This window comes from Meles meles, chromosome 9, assembly GCF_922984935.1.
Source record: "Meles meles chromosome 9, mMelMel3.1 paternal haplotype, whole genome shotgun sequence".
Classification (NCBI taxonomy): Eukaryota; Metazoa; Chordata; class Mammalia; order Carnivora; family Mustelidae; genus Meles; species Meles meles.
This window is the reverse complement of record NC_060074.1, coordinates 25603889-25630347: the sequence shown is the minus strand read 5'-3', so window position 1 is coordinate 25630347 and position 26459 is coordinate 25603889. Positions and strand designations below refer to the sequence as shown.

The 26459-nt window shown below is 41.1% G+C and overlaps 1 protein-coding gene across 1 annotated transcript in view; it reads left to right on the top strand.

Moving 5' to 3' along the window:
- The first annotated feature begins 7009 nt into the window (after window positions 1–7009).
- The window catches only part of BARD1 (BRCA1 associated RING domain 1), a 79825-nt gene continuing 60375 nt past the window's right edge, over window positions 7010–26459 (top strand). Inside the window, exons 1-3 of the mRNA XM_046018028.1 lie at window positions 7010–7264; window positions 19282–19338; window positions 24113–24261. Of these exons, the coding sequence (XP_045873984.1) occupies window positions 7122–7264; window positions 19282–19338; window positions 24113–24261 (349 nt within the window). The 5' untranslated portion in view covers window positions 7010–7121. The remainder of the gene's footprint in view (window positions 7265–19281; window positions 19339–24112; window positions 24262–26459) is intronic.

Below are 26459 nucleotides of genomic sequence, written 5' to 3'. Positions count from 1 at the left end.
GGTGCTTGTTGTGAATTAAGCTTACTGCAAATATATGTATTAAAGCACAGTGCACGTCCAGCGTGAAGGGATTTCCATTGGTTGTGCGGTGTTCCTGGTTTAGAACATTTTTCATGATTTGTAATTCCTTTCTCATAACAACCCTACAAGCGTGAGGTTGGTATACATGTATTCTAAATTTACGAAAGATGAAACTAAGTTCCAAAATAGATTAAAACAATGGGCCCCTGGGGACCATCCTAGGAAATGGCAGGGCTTGGTCTGTAACCCCATTCTGCTTCACTCCAGAGCTCTGTGCATTTAATCATTATGCCACAATGGATTCCAGAAAAAAACAGCACAGAGCTTATGACTTTAACTTAGGTTGAGAGCATTTTCATGTAGGAAGGCTGGCACAGTCAAATGTAGAGAGCACAGACCGCACTCCTTGATGCTCTGAGCGTGGTTTGTTCCATGCCACCAATTACCACATTCAGTGGTTCCTAATTAATTGTTCTCAATTAATAAAGTTTTGGGGGGAGTCTAGGTTTCATAGAAGTCCTTGCAAACCAAATTTATATCTGACAAAGAGAATGCACACAAAAGAGTCCAAGCAGTTGATTCTGCTGCCTGACACCATAATTAAAAGCCAGAGAAGAATTAGTGTACATGGCTGGATTGGGGAACTAGCTTCCCATGCCGGGGCAGGAGAGGCTTGGTGTTATGTTTGTCCCGTTTTGCTTGTTAAATATGTTTATCCAAGTGAATATGAGGAAGATTTACTACTTTGTGAAATCCTTCACAACACAACAGAAGAAAAAAAATTAGCATTTAGACTGTTTTCAACAAACTGTTATATTGAGCCTGCAGATCAGGAAAGAGACCAGACTGAGACGCCTTGGAGGATAGCAGCACTACAGATGGAAATCAGTGCAGTGAGGAAGGGCACCGGAGAGAGAAAGAGAGGAAAACAGGCTCAAACAAGCCAATTTATCTGCCTCAGAATGCCTGTAGGACCCGAGTTGGACCTGTAGGACCTGGGTAGGCTGAATAATTTTGGAAGAGGCCAAAGTACTGAGGAATACTGCTTTCCTGGAAGAGAGCAGACTGGGAGAAAACAGAGCAACACGCCTAAACTCCAATGTCCTTTGGGAGGTCCTTGCGGGCACACGGAAAGGGAATTAAGACCTATAGTCCCTTTTATTTTTTTTATTATTATTATTTTTTTAATATTTTATTTATTTAACAGAGAGAGATCACAACTAGGCAGAGAGGCAGGCAGAGAGAGAGGAGGAAGCAGGCTCCCTGCGGAGCAGAGAGCCCGATGTGGGGCTCGATCCCAGGACCCTGAGATCATGACCTGAGCCGAAGGCAGAGGCTTTAACCCACTGAGCCACCTAGGCACCCCCTATAGTCCCTTTTAAAGTGAAGACAAGCTATTGCGAATGCCCTAAGCTAAGGCTTTACCAAGACCCTATAGATGGACTGGATTTTCCTAGGTGGTTTTTCTCTGGAAGCAGAATTTCAGGATTTGACGTATTCTTGCTGTACCTCATGCTGGGTCGGTTGCCCATCTTTTACGCACACATAGAAGTGCTCATGGGAGAAAGAATTGGCTCTTGAAATTCAGGATCCGGGGCTGAGAGTAAGGGTTGATTCAAAGACAAATATCATACCACCTCACACCTGTCAGAATGGCTAAAATCAAAAACACAAGAAATAACCAACGTTGGCAAGGATGTGGGGAAAAAGAAACCTTCGTGCACTTTTGGTGGGAACGCAGAGTGGTGCAGCTGATGTGGGAGACTAAAGGCAAAAGAAATGTAGCTTAAAATCTCCTTACAGCTTGCAGCCCACGGACAGATACCCGAAACCTGCAGAGTGGGACCTTCCACAAGGAATTCATGGCTGCCTTCGTGCCTTCTTGTTTAAAAGTAACCTTATCTTGGCAGCAGCTGGCCTCAAGGTCTTGAGAGCTTTGCTTCCAGATTCCCTGGATCTTGCCCTATCCCTAACCCTGCTAATTAAAAAGTATACAATCAGGCATTCCTCACAATCCCAGTACAGCCCTTCTGCCCACAGGTCCTGTCCCTTGAGTAGGGAAGTAGTTAAGGTCTAGGCAGGAGCCTGGGCTTGGCTCTGAAGCTATTCCTGGCAGGTGGAGATGCTGAGACAGAGCAGGAACAAGAGGTAAGGGAACAAACTAAGACAGCCCAAGAATCTCAAGGCCACAAGCTTTCCAGTCAGTTCTCAATCAAAGACTGCCTCTAAAAGCCCTCAGTGGCAACCCATTCTCACTCTAGAGAGCTTTTTTCTTTCCTTTCAGCTCTCACCTTCACTTAATAAATTTTCACTTCACCTCACCCTTTTGTGTCTGTGAGATTCATTCTTCGACTCTGTGAGACAAGAACCCTGTCTCATTCTTGTGCAACACAGCCACTCTGGAAAACAGTGTGAAGGCTCCTCAAAATGTTAAAAATGGAATTATCATATGATCCAGTAATTCTGCTACTGGGTATTTAACCCAAAGAACATAAAACAGCATGGCGGTTCCTCAAAAAGTTGAAAATAGGGCTACCCTATGACCCAGCAATCACACTACTGGGTATTTACCCTAAAGATAACAAGTGTTGTGATCTGAAGGGGCACGTGCACCCGAATGTTTATAGCAGCGATGTCCACAATAGCCAAACTATGGAAAGAACCTAGGTGTCCATCAACAGATGAATGCATAAAGAAGATGTGGTGTCCACACACACACACACACACACAGGAATACTATGCAGCCATCAAAACCCCCAGAATCCTGCCATTTGCAACGACGTGGATGGAACTCGAGGGTATTACGCTGAGCGAAGTAAGTCAGTCAGAGAAAGACAATTATCATATGATCTCTCTGATACAAGGAATTTGAGAGGCAGGGCTGGAGGTTGTGGGGGTTAGGGAGGGAAAAATGTGCAACAAGATGGGATTAGGAGGGAGACAAACCATAAGAGATTCTTAATCTAATGAAACAAACTGAGGGTTGCTGGGGGTGGGGGTGTAGGGATGGGGTGGCTGGCTGATGGACAGCCACCATCTGTGGATGGCTGAAGGGTATGTGCTATGGTGAGTGCTGTGAAATATGTAAGCCTGATGATTCACAGACTTGTATCCTTGGGGCAGATAATACATTATGTGTCAATTAAAAAAAAAAAAAAGAAAAGGTACATGCACCCTATTATTTGCAATAGCCAAAACATGGAAGCAGCCCAGGGTGCCTGGGTGGCTCAGTGAGTTAAGCCTCTGCCTTCGGCTCAGGTCATGATCTCAGTGTCCTGGGACTGAGCCCCGCACTGGGCTCTCTATTCAGCAGGGAGCCTGCTTTCCCCTACTTGTGATGTCTCTGTGTCAAATATATAAACAAAATCTTTAAAAAAAAATATGGAAGTAGCCCAATCGTCCATCCATAGATGAATGTATAAAGATGTACACACACACACACACACGATGGAATATTACTCAGTCATAAAAATAATGAAATCTTGTTATTTGCAACAATATGGATAGATCCAGAGAGTATTATGCTAAGTGAAATAAGCATGTCAGAGAAAGACAAATACCATGATTTCACTCAAATGTGGAATTTAGGGGTGCTTGGGTGGCTCAGTGGATTAAGCCCCTGCCTTCGGCTCAGGTCATGATCTTGGGGCTCTGGGATTGAGCCCCACATTGGATTCTTTGCTCAGTGGGGAGCTTCCCCCTCTCTCTCTGCCTGCCTCTCTGCCTACTTGTGAGCTCTTTGTCAAATAAATAAATAAATAAAAATGTTAAAATGTGGAGTTTAAGAAACAAAACAAATGAACACAGGGAAAAAAAGACAAATCAAGAAACAGACTCTTACTTATAAAGAATTGGTAGTTACCAAAGGGCACATGGGTAGGGGGATGGGTGAAATAAATGAAGGAGATTAAGAGGACACGGCCTTTTTTTTTTTCCTTCAAAGATTTTATTTATTTATTTGACAGAAAAAGAGAAGCAGGCAGAGGGAGAAGCTGACTCCCTGCTGAGCGGAGAGCCATTAATGGGGCTCAATCCCAGGACCCTGAGATCATGACCTGAGCCTCCCAGACCCCCCCAAGAGTACACTAATTGTGATGAGCACTGAGTATATAGAATTGCTGAATCACTATATTATACACCTGGTAACTAATATAACTGTGCTGATTATACTGGAATTTAGCAAGTAAATTGTCACCCATTTGCACTTTAACAAGGAGGGGTTGGAAGGAAAGTAGTGGAAGGGAAAGTTGCAGATGGGGAGTAACCTTGCTTATTCTCTTGATGAGTTCATTATGGCCACCATCAAACAGCTGCTGGGAATTTCATGAGATTTGGGGAGAGGTACTGGGCAATGGCAGAGGGAAAGAAAAGGAAACTAATGCTATCATTGCCCCTGTATCACAATTCATTTATCAGCACCACACAAATAGGCCAGTGACAACTGTTTGGTCCTTACAGCATTTTACCAAAATGTGAAATTTGCATTTACTCTCATCAGTTACATTATGTAGTAGGTATTTTTTAAGATATTATTTATTTATTTGCCAGAGAGAATGCGCAGGAAAGAGAGCAAGTGAGAGCACAAGCAGGGGGAGGGTAGGTAGAAGGAGAAGCAGGCTCCCTGGTGGGCAAGGAGCCCAATATGGGACTTGATTCCACAACCCTGGGATCCTTACCTGATCTGAGGGCAGATGCTTAAATGACTGAGCCACCATGGCATTGTTAGGTCGGTAATCAAAGGAGTGAGACTGATACAAAGCGAAAGTCGAGCAAAACTTTAATTTGCGCCAAGCATGGAGAATCAAACCCACCGTTCGGGGCCGCCTCTTACAGAGAGGGTGACCCCTCCTTGCCTTACAGACTAACTTTTATAGAGCAAAGGCCCTGTGGTTGAGCCTGCACACTCCTTGGTAGCTAGGGCGTCAGTACGGGCGCCCCACTGATTGGATGTCTCCACCTGGCCCCACTCATCCCTGTATTCGGGCTGTTGTCTCCACCTGACCTGACCCGCCCTTGTATTTGGGCTCTGTTATCAGGGACTGGTCAACCATATTTTACTGGTTTCCCTGACTTGCTTTTAAGTAAGTTCCCCTGGGGGGTGGGGCAGGGTCAGTTTAAGTTTTACTACATAAACAACAAAATCACTGTTTAACCATATAGAGCTGCTCTAGCTAAATAGGCCCTTACAACATCACATATTTGCTCTAATTAAAAAAGCATCTGATAGGGGCCCCTGGGTTGGCTCAGTGGGTTGGGCCTCTGCCTTGGGCTCAGGTCATGATTTCAGAGTCCTGGGATCAAGCCCCACATTGGGCTCCCTGCTCCTCCGGGAGACTGCTTCCCCCTCTACCTGCCTCTCTGCCTACTTGTGATCTCTATAAATAAATAAATAAAATCTTAATAAAAAAAAAGCATCTGGTAAAAAAATTAAATAAATAAATAAAATCTTGGGGCCCCTGGGTGGCTCAGTGGGTTAAGCCGCTGCCTTCGGCTCAGGTCACGATCTCAGGGTCCTGGGATCGAGCCCCACATCGGGCTCTCTGCTCAGCAGGGAGCCTGCTTCCCTCTCTCTCTCTCTCTCTGCCTGCCTATCTACTTGTGATCTCTCTCTGTCAAATAAATAAATAAAATCTTTAAAAAAAAATAAATAAAATCTTAATTAAAAAAAGCATCTGGTAAAAAAATTCAGTGCTATTCTGTGGTAAATAAAGCATTAACAGAAATGGATATATATATATACACACACACATATATATAATTATATTAATATTAGCTACTGTTGATTGAGTAGTTATGATGTAGGTGATTATATATTTATCTCCTTCAATAATTCTCCAGATCTACAGAATATAAATATCATTCTCACCTTACAGGAAACTAATGTTCAGACAACTTAAGACTTGATTTAAATCATATAATTAGATAGTAGAGGAAGTGGGATTATAAGTAGGACTGGTTGGCTCCTGATATCCCCAGTTAACTCCATTACACACACCATGGCATCTCTTCAAGTTCAGCATTCCTACAGTTTGATTTCTCTGAGGCTCTGCAAAGAGTAAGCAATGGCTTAACAGGGTTAATAATCAATTTCATGATTACCTGTGAGTTTAAGAAAAATCTGGGTTAGTTTACCATGTTATTATAGGTCAGTTAAAACACCCTATAAGATTTTACTTAGTTTTACCCATTCTGCTTCTACTAACCAAGCGTTTATTTGGAAATGTTATTTTATTATTTTATTTTACTTTTACCATATAACGTATTGTTTTTTCAGGGGTACAGGTCTGTGACTCATCAGTCTTACACAATGGAAATGTTTTAGGTGGCTACAGTGTAGCCTAAGGGTTGGAGAGGACTTGGGTGGACATAGGGATATCAGCCAGAAGGCTATGGGAACAATCTAGGTGAGAATGAGACAAAGGGCCTGTGGTGAAGACAGAAGTGGGTAGATTTGAGAGTAAGTGTGTGTGTGTGTGGGGGGGGGGGGTAGATGAAAAGATCTGGGAGTGGATTGGATGGGGAGGGTTCTCTGCCTCTGTTGTCCATATAATATGATGATCAATGAAGGATTCTTATGTGGAGGGTAGACATAACTTTAACAAAACAAAAAGCCTGGAAAAGGTGGAAGGGAGGAGAAAGTTACTTTTTTAGAAGAAGGCGGCACATTCAGGGTCATGATCAAAACTTTTCCAAGCTTTCCGATAGCCGAAACAGCACTCCTTAGAGATGACTCTCAACCAAAAATTCCTCGGTTTGTGACTTTCCATCCCTTAATCCTTGCCGACGGTCCCTAGAGCCAAGGGTTCAGGAAAGTCAAGGACTTGCTTTTTTCTCTCATTTTCACCCCTCGGGGCGGTCTGGACCCGCCCCCTTTCCCGCCAACCGCAGGCCCCACCCCTCCCGGTCCCGCGCGCCGCGGCTTTTGGCGCGTTTCCGCGGCCCCGCCCCTTGGGCCCCGCCCCCCTCCCCAGCGTTCAGCCGGCCCAAACTCGGGGACCGCTCGGGCCGGGGTCGGGTCGCAGGCCGGCGGCATCTCGGTCGTTGCCCGAGGCTGCCGCGGTTCCAGCCCTGGGAAGTGCCCTTGCCGGGAAGGCGGGGCGATGCCGGGGAACCGGCAGCCGAGGGTCCGCTCCGGGAACGAGCCTGGTCCAGCGCCCAGCATGGAGCCGGAGGGCCGCGGGGCCTGGGCCCACAGCCGCGCAGCGCTCGACCGGCTGGAGAAGCTGCTGCGCTGCTCGCGTTGGTAAAGACGGACCCTCCGGCGGGTGGCTGCGAGGGTGGGGGGCGGGGGTCGCCCCCGTCTCGGGGGAGGGGGCGGGGATCTTTTCAACCCCCGGGATCCCTCTTCCCATTGCCGTCGGGCAGTCGGCCGGCGAGCAGAGTCAGTACCTTCCCTGGGATCTGCTGTTAGTTATCCCCTCCCTGGTCTCCCCCCGCCCCCCCGCCCCATTCACAGTCTTTCCGCGCGGCTTTCTTGCCTTTTCTTCACCAAACCCAACTAAGATGGTAGTTTTCGAACTTGAGCGGGCCGGAGACGCGTCTGGGGGTGTGGCTAAAGATGCAGATCGCAGGCCCCGCCTCCGGGGTTTGAATTGTTGGGGCTGGGCTGGGGGGGCGCTGAGGCGTCCGCGCTTCCTACCCGGCCCGGGATGCCTCCCGACCGGAGTAATCGCTGCACCTCTACCGAGCGCTGCTGAGTGGGAGGCCGCTTGTGTTGCTCGTGGCTGAGCTGGCTCCTTGACCGTTTCTCCGTAGCAGCAATTTCTGGAGAGAATTTTGGTACCGTCGTGGGAGGTAGATTGAAGATAGCAGTGTGATGACGCCGCCCTTCCATTTCTCATTCAGTTTCTCATCTCCTTGGTTTAGTCAAAAGCCTGGACGGCTCGGGGTTCCAGCTCTTACAGATGCTGTTTATTATCATTTTTTGTTACTTATTTTCCTTCATGCTGTTGCACCATGGGACTCTTCTCATTTCCAGGTTTTCATTATATCTGGAGGCATCATTTTCATGACTGGTACTCCATGCTTCTTGTCCTATAGCTTTTCGTACCGTACACACCAAGGAGGCTTATAAAACGCAAAAAGGACTTGTCACCTTTTTCATTTCTTCCAAAAGCATTGAGTGAGGGCCTGCTGTGTGTACAGCTCAGTATTTCTGCATCAGTATCACTCAGGCAGGTTTTTTGCCTGCGTGTAGCTGTCCTGACTGTATTTCTTTTTTGGACTTTCTTTTGATTTGTGTTTGTTTCCCCTGATTTCCAACCTGCAGAAATTTGATATCCATAAAGTACAAGTAACACCGCAGCTTTTTCTTTAAACATGAAATGGACTTCACTGTGGGGCCCCTGGGTGGCTCAGTAGGGTAAGGGTGGGACTCTTGATTTTGGCTGGTATCAGTAATCTCAGGGTCCTGAGATCTAGCCCTGGGTAGGGAGTCTGAAATTCTCTCTCCCTGTCCCTCTGTCCCTTCCCCTGCTCGCACTCTTTTTTCTCAATTAATAAACCTTAACAACAACAGCAACAAGAAATACACTTAACTGTTACAGACCTTTTGCACTTATATTTTGTTTTATAAAACTTCAAAAAATCATTGCACCCCTTAGAAAAGTGGCACTTTTGCTAGAACACATGGAGACATTCTGACTTGTGTATGTTTTTTCATAACACAGGTCATCCATTTGAGAATAAGAAATTTAAAACTGGCTCTGCTAGTTGCTATAATGAAGCAGTTATAATCACACCTTCATAGTTTAACAAAAGTTAGACATTCACGTGGGGTTTCTGTATGGAAGACATTAGGGCGGCCAGTATTATAGTGCTTCACCCAGGCTGGAGAGTCAGGCTGCCTGAGTTCAGGTTCCAGCTTTGACACAATGGCCCAGGTCAAATTCGTTGCCTCAGTTCCCCATCTGAGTGATAATAGTGCTCAACTCATCTACCTATGAGTCTTCCTTAATAATAAAAGATATTCGGGGCGCCTGGGTGGCTCAGTGGGTTAAAGCCTCTGCCTTCGGCTCAGGTCATGATCTCAGGGTCCTAGGATCTAGCCCCGCATCAGGCTCTCTGCTCAGCAGGGTGCCTGCTTTCCCCTCTCTCTCTGCCTACTTGTGATCTCTGTCTGTCAAATAAATAAATAAACTCTTAAGAAAAAAAGATTATTGTGCCCCTGCAAAGTGCTCTTTTGGCCTTAGGGCTTCGTTAGTGAACAAAGACAAAAACCTTAATCCTTAGGACACTAACCTTCTGTGGGAGGGAAGAAACGAAATGAAATTATACATGTGACGGGTTGAGTATGGTGGTTGTCATGGGATAAGTGATGAATAATAACTGTCTTATAAAAATACAAAGAGGGGGGCGCCTGGATGGCTCAGTGGATTAAGCCGCTGCCTTCGGCTCAGGTCATGATCTCAGGGTCCTGGGATCGAGTCCCGCATCGGGCTCTCTGCTCCGCAGGGAGCCTGCTTCCTCCTCTCTCTCTGCCTGCCTCTCTGCCTACTTGTGATCTCTCTGTCAGATAAATAAATAAAATCTTTAAAAAAAAAAATACAAAGAGGTATAGCCTGTTTCCTGAATGGTTCGGGGAAGACAAAGTATGTGATTTATAAGAATAATCTACAGGTTGTCCTAAAATCGAATACAGCCAATTTCACTTTTTATCCCCTTCCACATATTTTTCCAGTTTCTAACTGAAGTGAGAAGACAATAAGAGCCAAAGGCCTGAAAGTGGACATCAGACTTTAAATAGGTGCAGACTTTGAATACAGTTCATTCTGTTGGCTGGAGAATAATAGTGAACTCCAGTGATTTTTCTTAAAACATTAATATATGAACCACTGATGGAATCACTACACTCACCTGTTTCTTTGCATTTTTTAACCTAGGGCTCTGCAAATTTGTTCTGTAAAGAGTCTTTCAGTAATTGTTTTAGGCTTTGCAGGCCACGGTTTCTGTTCCTATTCTTTCTGGTTTTTTACAGCCCTTAAAAACAGAGACACGGGGATAACTGGGTGGCTCAGTTGGTTAAGCCACTGCTTCCGGCTCAGGTCATGATCCTGGGGTTCCCGGATCGAGTCCCACATCAGGATCCCAGTTCTTCGGGGAGTCTGCTTCTCCCTCTGACCTTCTCCCCTCTCATGCTCTCTCTTTCTCAAATAAATAACATCTTTAAAACAACAACAGTAACAACAAAAAAACCAGGGGCATGTGGATGGGGTGGTTCAGTCTGTTAAGGCTCTGCCTTTGGTTCAGGTCATGATCCCAGCGTCCTGGGATGGAGCCCTGCATAGGGCTCCCTGCTCAGCAGGGAGTCTGCTGCTCCCTCTCCCTCTGCCTCCCCCCATGCCCCCGCTCTTGATCTCTTGCACACACGTGCTCTCTCTCTCAAATAAATCAAATCTTTAAACACAACAAACCCAAAAAGCATTCTTAGCTCAATGCTGTACAAAGACAGTCTACTGACTAGATTTGGTGCATAGGCTATGGTTTGCCAACCTCTTAAAATGAGTAGAATGTCTGAAGTTTAAAGATCCTTCTCAGTGTAAATTTTATATCACATGAGACTTAATATTTATTTTATTAATTATTGAGACTTAATATTTAGAAGTGATTTTGCATTCTTCTCCATGTCTCTGTCTGTTTTGACACTGTTCGTAGTGAATAAAGTGTGGCAGTTTCTCCTTACCCATAGGAAAAAAACAAAAAGACCCCAAACCCATTCTTTCCTCCGCTGCCTTTTCCTAGGATCCGCCTGATATCATTGCTTGAAAGGAGCAATTCTGGACGGTCTGCTTCTTGCTTTTGCTACCCACCATTCATAGCAGTGTCGTATTATTTGAAATTGTGTGTCAGTATTCCCTTTTAAAAGTTCTACCCAGTGGGCTGGTGATTACCCCGATTACCCTCACGTTCAGCTTGCAGCTGTCATCTATATTGTGTTCCCAGGTGTCACCTGTCTCGTGTAGCATATTGGATCTATTTTGCAGGAAGCATTACTTGTGGGTGAGAGTGGATTGGCTACATTACAGGGCATCCTTTCTTGACCTTTAACATAAGTGTGGCTCCAAGGTGAAGCGGATGGCATTTTTCAAGAGGCCAGATGTGACATTTGTGTTAGGTCCAAGCCTTACAACCAGATAGAAGCTATTTAAAGATTTGGAAAAATGAGACAGGAAGAACATATCATTTGAGAAGCTGACAGAAAGCGTAATTAGTAATAATGGAAGTAGGAAAAAATAATAGGAGCTGTAGTGTTAAAAGCCCAAGTGTCATATGACACTGTTTTGTGAATTAAAATAATTAGGTACCTCTTGCCATTGGGCGGGGGGCTTTGATCTCTACTACAATGTAATTTGGAGTTCTAGCACGTTTTAAATCAACTTCTGGTAAAAAGTAAAAAAGTGATCTTTTGATTTTTTTTTTAGGGTAGGTGATTTTATTTTTCTAAATCATCTTTTGTCATTTTATTTTTTTAAAAAATATTTTATTTATTTATTTGACAGAGATCACAAGTAGGCAGAGAGGCAAGCAGAGAGAGAGGAGGAAGCAGGCTCTCCACAGAGCAGAGAGCCCGATGCGGGGCTCGATCCCAGGACCCTGGGCCAAAGGCAGAGGCTTTAACCCCCTGGACCCTGGGACCATGACCTGAGCCGAAGGCAGAGGCTTTAACCCCCTGAGCCACCCAGGCGCCCCATCTTTTGTCATTTTAAAGGCAGTCAGGATTGTTTTTGTTTATTTCATAGCTTAGATTTTAAGAGCATTGATTTTGAACACTGGCTTCAAATCGTTGCTCAGTGATTTTGGATAAATTATTTTATCTTTGTATGCTTTTTCTCATTTGCAAAATGAATTAGTAATAGTTTCTATCTTATAAGGTTGTTACGGGAATTAAGTGAGTTAATATTTATAAGATACTTAGAGCAGTGCCTATTATGTTCTAAGTGCTGTATGAATGTTTGTAAAATACAGGATAGATTTCCTGACCCTCGCGTTAAGCTTTTGCTTTCATTAGTTTTGAATGTTCAGAAGCATTTTAATAGGCCAATGATCCTTAAATGGGATGATTACTCCTTTGGCTTGCTCTGATGCTGATTCTTCATTAGGACCTCAAGCGATCACTGAGGCACTACATTAGTGATGCTGTGGTGAGACATTTTCCACCCTTAAGGAGCAAGTGCTTAACTATAAAGGATAAAATGCACACAGAGTTCGGGGAGAATTATCATGAGGGCCAACGAGATGCAGGGAAGAGTACTTGGATTTGCCAGTAGAGGAAAGCTGAATGCCGTCTTGGAAAGATTTTCATAGACAAAGACAGGTGGAATGTGCTAATCACAATATGCTAAAAGGTACTGTAGAATAAAGGAAAGTGAGTCAGGTGGGCAAAGAGTTAAGAAAGGGTCAGATCAGACAGTGTTTCTTGGCCTAACAAGACACTAGTTCGCATAGTTCCTATGGAGAAGCAATTCGTGTAATTTTCCTGTAAGTCTAGTGTCCTCATCTGTAAAATGAGGAAGCTGGAGTAAGTGCTTTCTAAGACTCCCTCCAGTTTGCAGATTCTATAATTATTAGTTTCCACTAGATGTAAATCGTCGTTTAAAACTTTCTTTTGAAGTTTAACATCCAGAAAAGGGCAGAAATCATTGGTGTTCAGCTTGTATCATATAGCCTTCCTAATTGTGGGATTTATTTACTCATGTGGTATTTTGATTCTTTGATACCTGTTGCCTTCAGTTATACTACACATTTCATAAAGACCAGGTACACATTTCATAAAGACTGGTTCACATTTCTGAACACACAGTTTCTTAGTGTTTGCTAAATTAATGAGTGTATAAAAGAATCTAGGCTAAGTTAGGATCATATTTGAGGAGCCTTTGCAGGTGGAAATACTAGAAGGACCTGGTTAATTTCACTTGCTCACCAAAAATCCTCCATAGGTTCCTGGGGTTAGTTACCCAGAGTAAACAATGACTAAGGTCTTAGGGCAAAAGTAGAAGGCAAAGGTCTTTGTCCCTGGGAGTTAGGGCTAGAACCATGGCTTGTACAGACCCATCACAGGCCTACACATGCCTGGTGTTATATAGGGCTTGGGACTGCCAGAGAAACTTACTAGAGATATTGAGCACCTGTTTCCTATAGTATAGGGGATCATCTGACAAGTGGAGTTTCTGTTATATGGGTCTGGGACTTAGAGGAAAGATTTCAGGCTCGGAGCACACTTGACAGTCATCTGCATGTAGACGGTAATTTAAGTCCTACTTCTAGAAGTGAGCAGGGAAGCGAATATAAAGATGAACGACTGTGTCTGAGCCTTGAAACTCAACATTTGCATATTAGGTGGAAGAAGTGAAGCTTTAAGGACAGTTCCTTAGATACTGTTTTGCTTTGGAAGAAAGGGAATAGAGGACAGAGTAAACCAGTACTATTTGAGTCAGATACACATGATATTCTCTGTGGCTTATCTGTCTCATAAGAGTAGGTCCTATTATAGTTAATTGTTAGTAGAAGTCTGTTGCCCATTTGGCTTTTGCTATATTGGCTCATTGGTTTATTCAGCATTTATCAACACTAAACAATCAGACATGATTTTTAAAAAATTTTTCCCATGTGATTTACTTCAATCTGGCATACAAAATACACAGAATAAGATGCTTTGTGTCATTATTCATATCCCTTACTTGATAACAATTTTGTTTATTCTAAAGATAGATAAAAGAAATTGTTTAATTGGCTTGGAGAGTTTGTTAACCAAATGTGTTGGTGCACACTTGGCAAAATAACTTGGCAATTTTCTAAAATGTAAGAGCACTGTGGTAGCTAGCTATCTTGCCTATCGTTAAATAGCAGTTTATCTCATAGAAGCTTAGGGAGCCATTCTGTTAAGAAATAGGTCTGCCTCAGTATTGTAATCTCAGCTGAATTTACTTTCCTTTTCTTCTTTGCAAAGAAATTTTTATTTCAATAGGATATATATTTTTTTAATTTGTTTTTTCTTACTACTTATTTCTTCCCTAAGTTATAATCCTCTGGCCACGCCGATCTCTCCAAATCAACTACATGTAAAGTAACAGAAATATGACTACAGATGGGAAAAAGTAGAGTAGCTGAATTTTCAAGGTACAGAAATCCTGTTACCATGCAAATGTCTTTTCTTATTCTTTCGGATTTTTTTTCTTTCTAATATATATGTATATCAAACAAAGAATAGGGTAAGGATAAAATAGAATTGTTAATATAAATTCATTTTTGCATGTAGTTTTCCATTTGCTTCATTCACTAAGGATTTATCGAAATTCTGCTGTTCATATAGCACCATGCTAGGGAGGTAATAGTGTGGCTGGGGAGCTCAGAAAAAATAAAAGTCCAGATTTCTTGTTTGTAGAGCTACAGTCTATTTGGAGACTAGCAGGGAAAATAGGGAATCAAGCAGATAAAAGAGAAAATATTTCTCTTTCAGCATTGATTTCCAGAGCTCCAACGAGATGCCATCTCTCTGGAACTTTATATTTTGTACTTTTCTGAAGTCATATACTAACTTTGCTTATAAAATCACCTAGTTCAATTATAAGCCCCTTAATACACAGATTGTGTTGCAGGCAACATTGTGTCCTTACATGACTGGCACAAGGTACAGATTTTGCGTAGATGATGGTGTGGAAATTGAAATCCAAGAATTTCTGTGCCCAAACTTTGTTTAGTGTTGTTTTTATTATATCATCCTGCATAGTATTAGGATGTGTTGGGCTCGAATAGTTTTGGGGGTGGAAGGGAGGAAGGGTATTCTAGGCTGTGGAGAGTAGTCTCAACAATCCTGAGCTTGGTTTTGGACATTGGGTATTACTTGAGAAATGTTACAGAGGGCAGAGTTGAGAGCAGAGTTTTTGTGGAGGAGCAGTATAAGAAAAGGTTGCTTGCTTTGGAGTCACTGGGTTGTGAAGAACTTCTTAATATTAAGTTTTTAAAAATTGAAAGTAATACATGCGTTAAAATTTCAAGGTATATGGTCATTAAATAAGTGAATGGCAGGTGAGCCCCGGTCCTTTTCTTTCTCTTTTTTAAATTTTTTTAAAAAAATATTTTATTTATTTATTTGACAAAGAGACACAACAAGAGAGGGGACACAAACAGGGGGAGTGGGAGACGGAGAAGCAGGCTTCCCACTGAGCAGGGAGCCTGATGCGGGGCTTGATCCCAGGACCCTGGGATCATGACCTGAACCTAAGGCAGCTGCCTAATGACTGAGCCACCCAGGTGCCCCCCAAATCCTTTTCTTTAAGGACCCACTATGATCAATTTTTTGTGTATCTTTTACACAAATAAGAGATCGTCTGTATTTATATAAGCAGCATATGCCTCAACTGAGAAGATGCCATGTATCAGGAGATGTATCATGACACATGTAACCATCTTCTTGTTGATTAAATTGAGATTGTTTCTGGTCTTTTGCTATAATCTGTGCTAGAGTGAATATCCTTGTCAATCAGCCTTTACATTTTAAAAATTTTTATTAAAATTATCCATGAACACAGTCAACAAAGTCAATAAGGCAAAGGCAATAAAAACATTTTTTTTGCTTCATCTATACTTTAGAAACAGCCTCTTTCATCTCTTGGTTCTTAGTCTACATTTCCAAATGACATGTTTCTATTGCTACTTCTTGAATTTTTCCATTTTAGACATTTATTTATCCACTTTCTAACTTCCTACTCTAAAAGATGGTTTTCTTATTATCTATTAACTTTCTACTATGGAAGATGACTTGGTTAGAATTTGTAATACAAAATAATTTTCAGTCATTATTTTAAAGGCCAGGCATCCCTTGTTACCCTTGAGATGTCTTATGCTATTCTGAATCCTTAAAAAAATTAAAATATATACACACACACACACATATATGTATATGTTTATGACATTTTAGTTTTATTATTTCTTAATCTCTGGACTCTCTTCGTATCCTAAGTAGATAGCTTTGCTGTTTTGAAGTTTCAGTTTTGCAAGCATCTGAGTATTTCTAAAGGATAAATTCCTGGCAAGGGAAAAGTTGAATTGAAAGTAGATGCATTTAAAATTTTAATAGATATTGTCTGGTTGTAATAGAAGTTGTTTTATTCTCCAGTATCTTCTCAGCTAAGCAAGTTCTAGGCATTGTCAGAAAGCTGGCTTTGACGTAAATCATTGCTGCCCTCTGTATATCTGTGCTTCTGAGGGGTACATTAACGTTCTTTTGACTTGACATGGTCCCCGCCCAGGCTTGGTTGTAACACCCCGTCCCTGCTCCTTCCCCTGTGCTCCCGGGCACGTACTTCTCCAACACTCCTTCAGTGTTGTTCTTTATTTGTTAACAGCAACAAAATATATTCTAGCTCACTAATTAGAGTAATTAGTACAATTAATCAGTTATTCATAGATACTAGATTCATTGCTAATCAAACTGTAGCATCTCATTGCTAGGGGGAAGGGTCAGAACCATAGATAAAAGGTTCAGAGTCATCTTCGAAAGGACATTTAAGTTTAGAAACAGAATCAAGGTATTGAGTGTAGAGTACTATGATGGAAAGTCAAAAGTCTGTGGACTGCGTTCTGGGGATAAGCCGACAATGGAGAGACAGGAAAGAAGCAGTTAACAAAATGCTGAAATAGGCAGATAAATGTGCTATAAGAAAATTAAGATTCAACAGAAGGAAAGGTTTCAGGAAGAAAGTTGAGGTCAATTTCCTTTACAGAAGGGGTTGGGAGAATGAGGCCTAAAAGTGTTTTTGGGGAGCAGGTTCAGCATTGTCGGGAGTTAAAGCTGGGGAGGTAAGGAGACGGAGTGAACACTGTGGAGCCCTCCGTTAGGACCTTCCATCTGTGGGCGAGAGCTGGGGCAGGAGGTAGAGTGAGAGGCAGGATCTAAAGTGCAGTTTTTTAGGGTGGAGGAGAGAATGCCTACGGTGCAGGTTTAGGCAGGTTTAGGCAGACGGAAGAAGAAAGGTGGCTATAATGATGAGAATCGACCACTTTAGGAGACAGAAGATAAGGATCTAGGGAGAGAGAGAGCAGCAGCGTATTTTAAGAAGGAAGAGTGATAGCAGGAAATCTTTTCCTCTGAACGGAAGGGAGGGATAGGATTATGGATGAAGAGGTAGGAATGGGTTCAGGTGGTGAAATGCTTACACTGTTCATCTCCAGTCACATTAATGGAATTTCAGAGCATGGAGATTGTTTCAAATAACATTTATTCATTTGTTTACTCACCGAAAATAAAATGTGCTACTTTGGTAGAGAGACAAAGGTGAAGAAACTACCAACTAAGTTCATAGAGGCACATTTATATCTCTCTCTTTCCTTTTTTTTTTCCTTAACAGAGAGCGAGCAGGGGGAGGGGCAGAGGGAGAGGGTGAGGGAAAGAATCCCAAGTTGACTCTGCATTAGACCCAAGGCTGAGCTCCATCTCACGACCTTGAGATCGTGACTTGAGCTGAGATCAAGTCCAGCGCTTAACTGCCTGAACCACCTAGACACTCCTGCCTCTCTGTCTTTGTGCAGTTGTTATTCATAGCCTGAGAGTAGAAGAGGAATGAGCGGGGTCTATCAGGCACTATAGATTGGCATCTGTGAGTGTCTAAGAGGTCAGTGGAAATAGGGTGGTGGTAAAGGTGTGGCCTAGGGAATCCAAGGAGCTAGTGACCTGAATGGTGGTCTGTCGAGGTGGAGAGTGACCTGAAGGTGGAGGTTTGGTGGGAGTGATGGAATGAAGAGATACAGGGGATTATTATGATGGGGGAGGTGAGATACTACCACTTCTGAGATCGTAGAGCAGAGTTTGTAATGAAGTAGAATTCAACACAGTTGATTAGGAGATAAGAGATTAAGTTTGGTAGATGAGATCATGAACAAAAATTGCAAGAGGAGCATGATCGTTGGAGCAGAGATCATCTTAATTTGCCAGAATCACAAAAGTGGCTGGCACGTCACAAGTCGTATTTTTAGCGCTGTGATCTGTGTAGTGTGATAGAAAAATCAGATATTGTGAGTTTTAAAAGATATTGTGAGTTTTAAAAAAAGTAATGGGTTTTATAATGTCAGTGAGCACCATTTTTGGTATCTTGAGGATAACATTGTAGGTGTGTACACCTACCAATGTTTTTAGCATTCTTTCTGAAAGCTCAATTTCACTGTAATGTTCGTAACTATTAAAATGTGCAGCGTGATACTTTTGATCTTTCAAGAAATGTGGAAAACTGTTTTTATTGATATGTGGTAATGTGTACAGAGGTAATTGGATAATAGTGGTGTAAATACCTTAAGGTCCTAAGGTTAGTGTAATAAACCAAGCACAAAAAATATACATCCTTTGAAAGCTTTTTTTTTTCCTGTTTGCTCTCACTGCATTATGCCCCCTGAAAATAATGACTTGATGTGTTTATTAATAAGTACTGTTACTTTCAGAAGCTTATCAAAGGTAACAGGTATTTTGATGGACAGTAATTGTATTTCTGTCTCTCTTCCCCCAATGCCATGAATTTCATTTAGTCTGCTCGATGTCAACCTGATGATTCCTATTTGCAGTTGTTTGAAGTACAAAACAGTTAACCAACTGTAAACTAAAAAAATGGCTGTATTTTTGACAAGGCATTGATGAAATGTAAATGGCCACTTAACAGTAGCCAGAAACCAATGCATTCGTATGGGAAACCGTGAATTCTTAGGGTCAGAGTGATCAGATGTCCTGATTTTCCTGGGTCAGCCCTGATTTATCCCTGGGTCCCAGTGTCCTATTCAATTATCATGCCCTTTCACTCTCAGAAATGTTCTCATATGGATAATATATGGTCATTCTATTTTTAAGCCTTACTTTGAAAGTATGGTCTGTACTTTGAATCATTAAGTGAAGGTATATCTTGGTAGTTGAAAGAAGCAGCCAGTGGCTGGTTTTGCCTGTAGGAAGTATAGAGCTACTGGCACAAAGTTGCTTCTGTGATTTCCCAGTATGTGCATTAGAAAAACGTTACACTCTGCACTGAGTTTGGTGGTAGCTGTTTGAGGCCGGCAGGTGGTGATGATACAGTATTTAATCGGGTACCAGCAGCCTTTCAAATAAATACATCCTTCTGCTTTGAGGAAGAGAAATGTGCTAGTGTTAGGCCTTGAATTTATGAAATGTTGGCTGTAAAATGTTTCTCTAACAATGACCTAAGTCACTGGATTTATGAAATGTTGGGTGTAAAATGTTTCTCTAACAATGACCTAAGTCTTGATTCTTTTCCTTTCTTCAAACAGCACTCAGATTCTGAGGGAGCCTGTGTGTTTAGGGGGGTGTGAGCACATCTTCTGTAGGTAAGTAATTATGGCTTGATACTTAGTGTAACTATATTTTCTTACTGGGTCATCATGATGTAACCATATTAATAACATTACGTTATATTTACGTAGCTCTCGTAAACTGCAGATCGCTCATTTTGATTCTTATAACTGTCTTCATTTACAAATAAGAGCATCAGAACTCAAAGAGGATGGCTTGTCCAAAGTTGCCAAGCTAACTGAGTACTTGGCACAGCTTGGGAGGAAAACCTATTGTGTGTTTGAAGTATGTCTCTTTTTTCCTTCCAGTTAGTTTTGAGTCTAGACTTTCCAATTTATGAAAATCTAATTCTTGTAGTTATTGGGTTGGTTTTCTAGGGCTGCTGTAACAAAGTACCGAAGACAGGGTGAATGACAGAAGTTTATTGTCTCACAGTTCGGGAGGCTGGAAGTCTGAGAGCAAGGTGACAGGCAGGGCAGTGAGGAAGACCCTGTTCTGTGATTGTCCTCTACCTCCTGGTGGAGAATCTTTGTCTTCTGTCCGTCTTTGGCATTCCTTGGCTTGTAGAGCTATCACTCTGATTTTCACCTTCATGTTCACACGGCATTCTCTCTTGTATGCATGTTTGTCCCTGTGTCCAAACTTCCCCTTCCTGTAAGAATGCTAGTTACATTCGATTGAGCGTCACTTCGATGATCTCATGTTAATTTGATCATCTAGAAAGATCTTGTTTCCAAACAAGATCCCATTCTTGGGTACTGGACATTAAGACTTCAACATCTTTTTGGGGTCACAGTTCAAGCCGTAACAGTGACTATGAAGTTATATCCATGTTCTAGTAGGAAAGCTCTGGTTTATAGATTAGAATACTAGATTTTCATTTCATTCTATTTCTTATTTGGAGAAATAAATTCAGGGACTGAATGTCTTAGTTTAATTGTGAGACAGGGTTGATGTAGCCTCCTTTGAGTATTTTTTTCATGATTTCAGTTACGACTGTGTGACTATCTGGCATGAGCAACTGCGATGTGAAGTTTAAGCACATATGAAAATAATTTACTGTGTGACTGCCGCAGGCTGGGGATGTGTGGGAAGCAATTACGCTTGGGATCGCAATTTTCTTTCTGGAAACGTGGATCTGATATATGGGACATATCCAGCTGGAGGATGGGATAGGAAATAGTACCTGTTACCTACCTGATAACTCCATGTGGAGGATGACAAGGGATTTCAGACTTGACATGTGCAGAGCACGTCTGTTGGACACTCACCCCTTCCACTGTGCCTATCTCGGCGATCTTCGTGCCCATAAAGGGTACCACTGATTGCAGAGTTACTCCAGGCAAAAACCACAAGTAATACCCAATTGCTCTTTTCTTCCTTACCACCTTATTAAGTTCTGTCACTTCCACCTCAAAATGTGTCTTGAATCTTGAATTTTTCCTCACTTTTCTCCATATTTATTACTGTTAGCACTTTGGTGCAAGCCACTATCCTATTATCTCTCCTCAGATTGTTGTCATAAGTTCATAACTGGTCCCTTCCCCATTTTCTGCATTCTTATCAGTGGTCTTTTAAAAATATAAATCACATCCATGTCATTACCCTTCTTAAAAGCCTCCAATGGCTTCTATTACAGTTAGAATAAAATCCACACTCTTCGCTCTAAAGTTTGGAAGAACTTGTGCAGGACCCAATTCCTACCTGCTTCTCTAACTACACTTCCCGCTAGCTCACCCTGTTCCAGCCATCTTCTCTTTTTAGTTCGTTAAACATACCGAGTTTATAACTGCCCCAGGACTTTTGCACTTGCTATTTCTTCCATCTAGAATGTACTGCCAAATTGTTGTGAGGCTGACTTTTCATCAGTTACATTTCAGCTTGTATGTCGCCTTCTCCAAAAGAGCTCCCATGAGCTCTTTCAATCATTTAATCCCCTTATTAAATGATGCCCCATTCCTGTCCTCACTTGCTAGTAAGCAGATTGATTTTGTTCCAGCTGATGGACTCACTGTATATAATAGATCAGTGACAAATCTGGAGCATAACAAACTCCATGAAATTATAGGTAGAGTGTGTGGTGTGTGTGTGTGTTGAGTGTGAGGGAGATCTGTGCCTTTATTGGGTTCTAAAAGGGTCTGTGACTTAAAATGTTCAGTGAAAGATTAAGATAGGCATGAGAACATCTTAAAGAGAAGGTGGTCATCTCTATATGACCTGAAAACAGGAAAGAATAGATTCAGTGCAATTTTGGTTCATTTTGATTATGTGATGCCAAGAATTAAGGAAACTGTAGTCTTTGCAGATTTGAAGCTGTGTAAAACTGTGGAGCAATGCTATAAATACCATGCAATTTTAAAAGATGGTTTGATATATACCAATCTAGCTGAAGCATAGAGGTGGTGGGGGGTAGGTTGGAGGGGTGCTGATCTTTAGGCATTGACAGTGTTGTGGTAGTTTCAAGGTACTTTTCTGCCAATCCCTGATAAAAATAGTCCCTGTATTCTTTTTAAGATAGAAATTGTTTAAAACTTAAGGCAGACATAGGCAAACTTTTTGGCTTTGGATCGTTTTATACCCTTAAAAATTGAGGACCCCAAAGCAGTTTTGTTTGTATATTTGCTGGGTGAAACTGAGACATTTAAAAAATACTATTCAGTTAAAAGTAGCAATAATAAACTCTTTACATAGTAACATAAGTAACACCTTTTTAAGGAAAAATAACCATAAACCAAAGAAAAACTAGTGAGAAGATTGACACTTCTATTTATGCAAATCTCTTTATTGTTTTGCTGCATAGAAAGACAGTAGATTCTCATACCTGCTTATGTAATCAACCTGTTGTGATACATTCTTTTGATTGCAGCGTGTGAGGAAAATCTTGTTGTATTATACATGTGTGTAACTAGAAAAAGGAAAGATGTTTAAATAGTTTTTTTAGGTAATTGTGGATGTTCTTTGATACTACATCATTACTTGGCAAGTCCTTGTTTCTTTAGATTTGTTAATTTGTGGAATCTAAAAGGATAACAGTGAGTTTTTGGTATCTGTTACATTAAATTTCACTGCTTTATCCTGTGCTTTGAATGGGTCTTTTACCCAGCAGGATTTTCTGATGTCATGCTTTGGTCATCTGGAAAATATTGACTTACTGAGTTATACAGATCTATTGAGAAATGACATCTATCCCCAGAATTCTAGATTTATGTTTACAAAATAATTTGAGAACAGTTAAAAGATGAACATTATAGAGTGTATAAAATAGACTGATCTGGGTACCAGAGTGGTAGTAGGTAAGTGTCTGACCTAACTGAATCTCATTTTCTTCATCTGAAAATAAGGTAATTATTCTTAATGAGTGGATTATAACTGTTAAATCTCTTGTGAAATCAGTTTCCTTTTTTATATGTGGGGTTTTAAGTTAAGAGTTTGTAACTACAAGCAAAGAAACTCTAAGAAGTTCCTTTATTTGCTACAGAAGATTGACATTTCATGATTTCAGGGTTGTAAGATTGAGCCCCATGAGTGTGGAGTCTGCTTAAGATTCTCTTCCCTCTCTGTCTGCCCATAGCAGCCCCTTGCACACACTCTCAAAAAAAAAAAAAAAAGAAGGAAGAAAGAAATTTGACATTTATTGAGTGCAGCCTCTCCTAGCTCTACTCTCTACTGTGGTTTACAGATTTGTTCTATAACATTTATTGATGTTACTTTGCATCAGAATTATGCCAGAATCTAAGTTGCGGAGTAGAAATGCCACCGGCTTTTTCTGGAAGGAGCTCGTATTAGAAGAATCCTCTGTGCCTACAAATGAGTAGGTCCCATGGAAAGGAATGTGGTGTTTGGGGGAGATGTGGCTTTCATCACTGTTAGGCTCCCAGTCTTGCTGGAGTTCCTCTGGTGAGGCTAAGGAGTGGATTTTTAGGTTTTTTATTTCTGAATCCACAGATAAACTTTGGAGGGGGGATTATGAACCCTACTCCCAATTCTCTCTCTCTCTCTTTTTCTCTCTTTTTTTAAACAAGAGTTTATGTATATCTTCAGATAAGCAAAGGATTTTAGATTTCACTACTAGGCAGATTACTTGTGGTAATTTAATCGAGTCTACAGGTTAGAAAAGTGTCTGAAAGAACCAAGTGTCTTTTCTCAGAAACCACGTTAAAGCCTTTAGACACTTGTCGGTAACAAAACAAAAAATACCTTTCCTGGTGTCTTTGCGGTAATGTTCCATGAAGCACAGTGTTAAGATTTAGGATACGAAAGGTTGAGATGCATGGCTATTATGCATTTGGTAGTAAATGTGTTTATTTACGTCCTTTTCTGTACTCTTACCCTTTAGAAGCTATAGATTTATAGATTTGTTTGCATGAAAAATTATGCAGACTAATGTCTGGCTAATTAAAGTCTCTTCATATTAATTTTCCTAAGGAACTTTAGATTTTGATTTTGTATGTGTGTGTATTAGACTCTTTCAATCACAAGAGGGGCAGGCAGAGAGAGAGGAAGGGAAGCAGGCTCTCCGCTGAGCAGAGAGCCCGATGTGGGACTCGATCCCAGGACCCTGAGATCATGACCTGAGCTGAAGGCAGCGGCCTAACCCACTGAGCCACCCAGGCGCCCCAGAAATATTATTTTAAAAAATATTTTGTTTGCCCATTGCTTGTTAAAACAACTTTTGCTTCATTTACCTCTGTTCAAAGTCTGTTTATGCTTATATTTTGGAATTGAGATTCTGCTGAATGCATTGAGATATATAGATGTACATGTTACATATATATATATATTTTTTTTTTCTTTTAACCTTTTTTAAAGTAATTGTGTAAGTGACTGCATTGGAACCGGATGTCCAGTGTGTTACACCCCAGCCTGGATACAAGATGTGAAGATAAATAGACAATTGGACAGCATGATCCAGCTTTGTAGTAAGCTTCGGAATTTGCTACATGACGATAAGCTTTCAGGTGAGAAATAGCACTGACTCTCTTCCTTAAATAGCTGATGAATTCATATTGATCTTATAAAATATGTAGACATCTATCAAGAATTCTGATGACATATTTCAGATTTTAAGATTTATAGTTTACAGTTATTTTGAGAAGTGACAGATAACTTAGAGAAACCGAGGTCCGAAGAGGTTAAATGATCTTGCCTAATGTCACGTGTGTAGTTAGTAGCAGAAGCAGGAGACATAGAGCCCATTTCTTCTGAGTGTTAGTCCAGACACTTTCACCACCTGCATTGCCTGTTTTTATAGTTATATAACTGTAAGAATTACAGTTATAATAATTTCTGGGTAACGTATATGGAAAAGAAATTTTGTCCTTAAATTCACTTAAATACACTTTTACATGATAGAATACAACTTTCTGTGCATCTGTTTTCCAGACTGAATTAATTAGAGGAGCACGTTTTGAAAGCAAAAATCTAATATTGATTTTCTTTTCTATTTAAATGGGGGTTAGAGTTTTTCAAATTGTTCCTAAACTCTGTGTCTTAACTATCTTCCCATTGTGCTTTCTGCTGAGAACTAATTAGCTGGGGAAAGAAAGTAAAGCATTTTGAATCTTCATAATTAGATGTTAGAATTACCCTTTGATTGACCAGAGCATGTCATTTTGCTTATGTCTATAGGATAACCTTTTCTTGACTGGCAGGATGCTGTGAATGATTGATATTGTTTATATAAAATGGCTGAATTTCTGTTTTTAAATGTTTTGATCTTAGATGTCTGACACGATGTGTTATTGTCAGCTACTAAAGGTGAAGTTGATTAGACAAAATAAACAAGACAAATACTTTGAGTCTTACATATTTTTAAGAAGAATTTAAATTACATAGTCTACCTATGAAAAGTTTTTTTCATCTGATCATCGTATCAGACTCTGTTCTTTTAGGATACACTGTGCTATGGTGATAAAGTTGTACTTACTTCTCAGGTGTAATTATACACACACAGTTCAAAAAATACTTACCTTTTTGAAAATATAATACGTGTTGTAAATCCTTTTAAGAGCACAAAGAGGAATAGTTGCATTATTCATCTGTATTTTCCTTCTTACTCAGAGGTAGGGGTGGTAGTGTTTATTTTCTAATTAAAAAAGTTCAGTATATTATCTGCCCCCCCCCCCACCCCGCAACATACAAATACCATTGAGTAAAGAGAGTTCATGCATCTTTGGCATGTTGGGGGTGGAGAGGTAGGATTGAACTCTTTTTTTTCTTTAGTAAGATTTTTTATTTTCAAGTCACTTGCACACCTAGTGTGGGGCTCAAACTTAACAACTCCAGGATCAAGAGTAAGAGTCACTTGCTCCACCAGCTGAGCTAGCCAGGTGCCCTGAAACTCTTGATTGAAGCGTACAGCATAAAAAATGTTCATGTCTGTGTGAAAATGGCTTGCATCAGATTCTTGAAGACGTGTGGTGTATTAGAAATGTTGGCCATGCATTGACATTTGGGGTGCTACCCTGAGAGTTCTGTCAGGGTGTTTTGATTTGATTCTTCTCCAGTTGCTGTGTAGTAATATATTAGCTTGCTGGGGCTGCAGTAACAAACTGGGTGGCTTAAAAAATACATGTTTATTGCCTCACAGTTGTGGAGTCTAGGGATTTTACACTGAGGTGTTGGTACAGTTGGTGCTTTCAAGGTCTGTGAGGGAAGGACGTCTGCGCGGGAAGGGCCTCTCTGCTTGGTTTGTCTTTGTGTCCACGTGGTGTTCTGCTTATATTTGTTTGTGCCAGATTTCCCCTTTTTATAAGGATATCAGTCATACTGAATTATTGAGTCCCACTCACTCTACTCATTTTTACTAATTACATCAGTAATGACTGTTTCCAAAAATAAGGTCACGTTGTCAGGTACTAGAAGTAGGTCTTGGATATATGAATTTGTGAGGAACACAGTTTAACCTGTGACAAGTAATGTGACATTTTTTTTAAGTGACATTTTTAATGCTGATAAAAAGGAAACAGGGTAACTCTGGATGGGTAGTGAATTATGGCATGATGGGGTACCGATATGGTACTTTGGAGTGCAGAGAAGAACATGCTAGGGAACTTTTCCAGAGATTTTTTGTGGTTAGTGATGTTTGAATTTTTAGTATGATTTTCATATTTTGTGGACTCAGACTATGAAATGCATCCACATTTCATCATTACTA